The following is a 5,846-nucleotide window of genomic DNA, read 5'->3' as shown; positions in this document are numbered from 1 at the left end:
TGAATGTTGGCAGTCTGATACTTATGGATGAATGTTGGTAGTCTGATACTTATGGATGATTGTTGGCAGTCGGACAAAGAACTTTCAGATTGTAGAGTTTGAAAAAACCACTTACAATCATACTTTAGTACATGAAATTTGGGAAATATTTCAATCTCATGAATTCGAAATTAGTGCAAAATTTCATATTCGTATATAGTTTTGGATCCGTGAAAGGAAAGTTGGAGGTCATTTCAAGTACTTCCTCCGTCAGTGTGTGCATCAGCCTCTGGCTCTACCGCCTCAGTGTGTGCATTGGTCCTGGCCTCCTCCTCTGTCTGTGCATCGGGTCTGGCCTCCTCCTCCGCTTGTTCATCGGGCCCGGCCTCATCCTCCTGCGCCTGTACATCGGGCCTGGTCTCCTCCTCCACCTGTGCATCGGGTCTAGCCTCCTCCTCCGCCTCTATAGCATCCTCCTCCACTTGTTGCTCTGCCTCAGGCCTATTCTCCTCCTCATCGGCCTCTCGGACAACCTTCTTTTGCCTCAGTCGTCGTCCTCTCCCTCCAACTTCTCCAACTTCTGAAGTTGAAATTTGGTCAGCCTTCCTCTTCCTTGCTGAAATAGTAGGACGAATCCTCTTCATTTTGACCTATATTCACCAATTAAGAGCAATCAACCTTTAGCACATTGATTCCTCTTCATTTTTGTCAAAAAAATCGATATCAAACATTTAAAATGATAGAATATCTCACACAGTGCAAGCAAATAAGACTCATGAATATCATAAAAAAGGAACACAGAAAACCTAGTACCAAAGTGGAAAAGGCCTTCAGTTATTGCCCAAAAAAAAAAATTCGCATATAAGTCTCATACCATGAAAAGAAAAAAAAAAAGAATATGAAACTCACAAGCAATACAAAATGGATGGATTTCTATATTCTACTAAAAAAAAAAAAAACCTGTCTACAAGTCCAATTTAAGGCCAAAAAAATACTGCCACACAGCCAGAAATTGAGAGAAGATGCGCTTCAAGAAAAGATGATAGTATGCGACTGTAACGCCCTGGATTTTGGGTACGTTAAAGAAGACATTTTATTGAAAATAAACTGAGTCGGGCTCTTTATTACAACAAAACTTAAAAGAAGTACTTTTATTACAAACGGGAGGGAACTAAGGTTCCTAACTACTGCTCCTCTTGTTCTTCCATCACAGCTAGCTCCTCGGCTCCGAAGGCCTCCAAAGTATAAAGCTCGCCCTGCTCATCTATGAAATCTGACATATTATACCAGCGTCGCCACCGATATAATATGCCAGGGTCGCCAAAAAGGCAACACCGTGAGCCACAAAGCTCAATAGAACTATCCAAACCCTCTAACCCTTAACTTACAACAATACATCATATAGTCAATAATCTTCCACATAGTGCATGCTTATCTAGCCAAATTAACTAACAACGACACATCCATATTCGAATATCAATCAACGTTGGTGTCCAAGATTTGTGAGTTTCTCCTACGTGACTCCTCGTAGACCGTGTCAACATTTTCCACATTTCATAAACGTATCACCTTTTCAAAATTTTTTTTTTTTAACACACCCAACCTCGGTTCCGCCGTTCCGGGTTCCCGAGTACCCTCACAATGGTTCCGCCGTCCCGGGTTCCCATTGGCTCACATTGCATTGGCTCCTCTCCGCGGATAACCAAGCACACACCCAACCTCGGTTTCACCATTCCGGGTTCCCGAGTATCCTCACAATGGTTCCGCCGTCCCAGGTTCCCATTGGTACACATACACAACTCACATAATGCCACCCAAAACCGGTCATTATGTAGTTTCAAAATATTTCCTCCCTCGGATAAACACATTTTCATCCTTGTTAACACACCCTAGGTGCCATATCTTTACTTTCTTGGTTCTCGTGTCACGTTATCATGCATAGACTCCGTGGTGTTGGACTTTCCACATAAACAAGCATTTATCTAAAACTCAAAATGAATCCAACAAGATCATCCATCTCTAGACTACTTAACATGCTTGAATCACTAATAACGAACATCATGCATTTCATACGTTTCCAACAAAAGATAACCTTATCTACTTTAAATAAAATGATCAAAGTTACTTCCTAATGAACTTATTTTTAGAGTTAGGATACAAAACTACTTTATACTTGGGATAGTAGATAAGGATAACTACCGTTCTTCTTGGCGGTGGTCGGCTACGAAGATTTGGTAGTCGGTTTTAGAATTCGGCGGCGTAACGGTGTCGATTTGCTTCGAAAGGAAAAGAGATGTACTTTCTTTTCCTAGAAACAACTTTACTAACTAAATGTGAACTACTTTAAAGATCTATGGGTGATTTTAACAGGTGGTTTGGTGGTATTGCTCAAGAACTCAAGAAAACTAGAACTTTGGAAGCAAGAACACTTAAAATTTCTAGAGAGAAGGAAGAGCAAAGTTTTAAGGTGTGAGTTTGAAGCTTGGAATGGCTTCTATTTATAGGCCAAGACTCTCCTCTCTCTCTCTCTCTCTCTCTCTCTCTCTCTCTCTCTCTCTCTCTCTCTCTCTCTCTCTCACTTTTCTTTCACTTGTCATGGTTGATTAAAAGGTTGATGGGTGAAGTTAAGGCTTGCTTGCACACTAACCACCTAGTTTTAGGCTTGCATGGCTAGTTTCGTACCTTGGATGGGATTTTGGAAGATTTGTTGAAAAGAAAGGAGACAATGGTACAAGATTTGGTGTTTAAAGAATAATTGAAGGACAAAAGGTGATGGATTTGAAAGATATTCAACCCATAAGTTGAAAAGGTGAAAGAACAACTAGGTACAAGTCTCATCTCCTTCTTCTTCCTTCCTCATTCCCCTCTCTCTCTCTCTCTCTCTCTCTCTCTCTCTCTCTCTCTCTCTCTCGGCCTCTCTCTCCTCTCCTCTCTCTCACACATATATGTATATATATATAAGTACTAAGGAAGACTAATATATATAAGTAAGTACCAAGTACAAGATTCTAGGGTTAAAAAGGTCAAGATTCTCCCTTTAAACTAATACAAAATGTACAAGTACTTAATTAATATAATATAGTGCTTTGTACTCTCGGGAATCTTAATAAAAGATTAGTTTAATAGGACTAGTACTTAGTTGGCAAGACTACCCTATGGACCAATGGATAATAAATCCCCTAATGGTTAATGACCAAAGAGTAATAAAGGACGAGTACCTTAAATAATAAAATAAGCCTTTTAAAAAGACTACATGTCCTTTGCATGAGGCAAATACACATATGCATATATATATATATATATGTACTTATCAAGATATAATATTTGGAAATGCTATTGTTCAATGGGTAAAGATTACCCTAACGGTTATTGTCCAATGGTTAATGGTTACTAGGGAACTTTTATAGTAAAATAATCGAAAGGTACTTTAAAGCAATTATAAAAGTCTTTGCTCAAATCTTTCATTGAATCTTTTTAATATAAAGAATTGGGTTTCTATAATCCAATGGATAATAGTTCCCCTAACTTTTATCGTCCAAAGGATAAAGAATAAAACCAAAACAATAAAAGAAAATAATTAAACAATTTCTAGGCTAGGGTTTGAAAAGGTTCAAAAGGTTCAAGATGGGCAAAATGGCCCATCTATGGTTAGGGAAAAGTAACTAGGTGACTTCCTAGTTTGGTTTCTCCAACAAGTCGGTTAGAAGCTAACTAGACTGGCTAGATAGGGTTTTAAAAGTCAAGAAACGATCCTTGAGGGGCTAAAGTGTAATTAGAGTTTCTAGTCGAGGAATATGATGATAAGGCGTTCAATTGCTCGAATACAAACTACTAGGAATCAAATCAGAAAATCATCGAGCAATTAAGAGAAATTAAGAAATTTCGAATAACAACGAGATTTTATTGAATGAAAAATCGGAGTTGTTACAGCAACACACCCCTTGTGCACCAAACATGGGTTGCAGCCGATGGAATATCCCAAACAATTACTACCAATTTAACATGGTCATCATAGATAATATGCCTTGAATTTCTAACCACTAAAAAATAGGATAAACATTAGTTATTTGGGAGTTCCATCCAAATGATCGAAACTATTCATTCGATCAAACAGTAATAGATATAGGGATTAACTTTTTTTTTTTGCTTGAATTGTTTTAAAATCAAGCCCCTGTAGCCCTTGAACATTGAGCAAACCAATGAACTGAGGAATTTTACCATTCCATTGTCAAAGATGCAAGAAAATAGAAGAAAAAAGAATTGAGAAAAAAGAAAATGAAAAATACCCACCACCACCCGTACATGCATTCTAGCCCTTGAACATGCAACAAACTCAATCAATGAATTCTATCATTCCATTGTCATAGATGGTAGAATACAGGTAGAAATAGAAGGTTGAGAACTTGAGAACCCTAGAATCTATATGGGAGGCAAGAGAAGAATTGAAAAGAAAAACCCACTGATAACGCCAATAAATTACCCATGCTCTTTGCAAGCACCTAAACATATAACATTGGTACGACATATATGCATATCAATTATCAAAGTGTCCGTGGATGTATAAAACCTCAAATACCACTGTCATGGAAGGATTCTGTTTAAAATAAAAACATATAGAATGATTTTTTTTGACCCCAAATCAATTGGCCATGATAAGGAATGATTTCTAGGGCACAATTTTGTTTTGATTTCTAGGGCATGATTTCTAGGATATGGCTTCCGATTCAAATACTCAAATTTAAAACCAATAATTGAGTTCTAATATCTAATATAGTTTGTAAAAATCAGAAATTTGGATCCGAACATTACCAGTCTTATGGCGGTAGTGGATGGAATGTTGGTGCTACAGATGATGGATGATACCCAACGGTGGTGGTGAAGGCGAAGACTGCTTCTCTTGCTTGTCATGGTAGTGGCGTGGTGGTGGAGGTTGCTCATGTTGGTGGTGGTATGGCGTGGTGGTGGTGTGCCGTTTGGTGTCTAACGAAGAGAAGGGACAAGAAGAAAACAAAAGAAGAGGAGAACGACGTGAGAGCAAAAGGGGATGGGGAGAGTTCAAAAAGGGATAGGTTTGGGGTAATTTTGGAAGTTCCTGGTTATTTGTTAGGTTATATGTAGTAAATTCTTATAAGATTTTGTGATTTTGTCTAGTAAACGTTACATGCAGTAAATTCACAGTTGCATTTATAAACTCCCAAAAAAAAAAGGGGAAATTTAGATAAGGTAAAACGACGTAGTTTTGTGTTATATTTTGGTTGCAACTGTTGTGCGCAGGAGATTTTAACCTAAAAAGAAAGTTTTGTGTTGTATTTCGGCCACACCATTGGGCGACAAATTTTGAATTTCCTAGCCAAATAAGTCCAATTTGGCGACGAAATACTAATTCCTTGCCAAAAGGTACCATTTTCCGATGAATTTTGGATTTCGTCACGATAGACTATTTTTGTTATAATGATCTTTCTCCCCTGCATGAGAAAGATGGTTAGCTCTCGAACATCATACCCGAAGAAACTGTCATCACAAACCTTTTTCTTTGCCCAAGTGCTAATTGGTACGGGGCCATAAAGACAGATTACATTCTATGTCTTCTTGATGACTTTTCGAGGTTAGAGATGAGTTTTATGTGTGTGAGATTGTGAATGTTCTTTTTTGAATTTACGTCTCATTTTTCGTTGCTTTCCTCCCTCCTTAAGGGTGGCTGCCCATTCCCAATGTATGATTTTCATATCAATAAAAGTACCATCTAAAGATTGGGGAATTTTTTTTTTTACGTTCTCTTAGGTACATGCATTCTTCAGTCGGGCGAATGTAATTATGTAACGCCCCGATTTTTCGAAAGCAATATAAAATAAAATCTTAAGAAAATT

General features: G+C 37.9%; 1 protein-coding gene across 1 annotated transcript; it reads right to left on the bottom strand.

Annotated features, from left to right (window-relative positions):
* Positions 1-233: 233 nt before the first annotated feature.
* On the bottom strand, positions 234-4,983 carry LOC131323699 (uncharacterized). The gene is made up of 3 exons (XM_058355546.1): positions 4,789-4,983; positions 411-629; positions 234-317 (listed from the first exon to the last, which is right to left on the bottom strand). Exons 1-3 carry the CDS (start codon positions 4,915-4,917, stop codon positions 234-236), a joined length of 432 nt encoding a protein of 143 aa, XP_058211529.1. The 5' UTR covers positions 4,918-4,983.
* Between the last annotated feature and the right edge of the window lie 863 nt (positions 4,984-5,846).

The sequence above is a fragment of the Rhododendron vialii genome, chromosome 4a (assembly GCF_030253575.1).
Source record: "Rhododendron vialii isolate Sample 1 chromosome 4a, ASM3025357v1".
Taxonomy (NCBI): Eukaryota; Viridiplantae; Streptophyta; class Magnoliopsida; order Ericales; family Ericaceae; genus Rhododendron; species Rhododendron vialii.
The sequence above is the reverse complement of the archived record's forward strand: the minus strand, read 5'-3'. Positions and strand labels throughout refer to the sequence as shown.

What these genes read in the sequence shown, in the direction of transcription:
- LOC131323699 (XM_058355546.1), bottom strand. Translation starts at nt 4,917, where the DNA reads ATGAGCAACCTCCACCACCACGCCACTACCATGACAAGCAAGAGAAGC. An exon ending in CCACTACCGCCATAAGACTG is followed by an intron (nt 630 to 4,788) that starts GTAATGTTCGGA and finishes TGGTGAATATAG; the next exon opens with GTCAAAATGAAGAGGATTCG. An exon ending in AGGCTAGACCCGATGCACAG is followed by an intron (nt 318 to 410) that starts GTGGAGGAGGAG and finishes CCCGATGCACAG; the next exon opens with ACAGAGGAGGAGGCCAGGAC.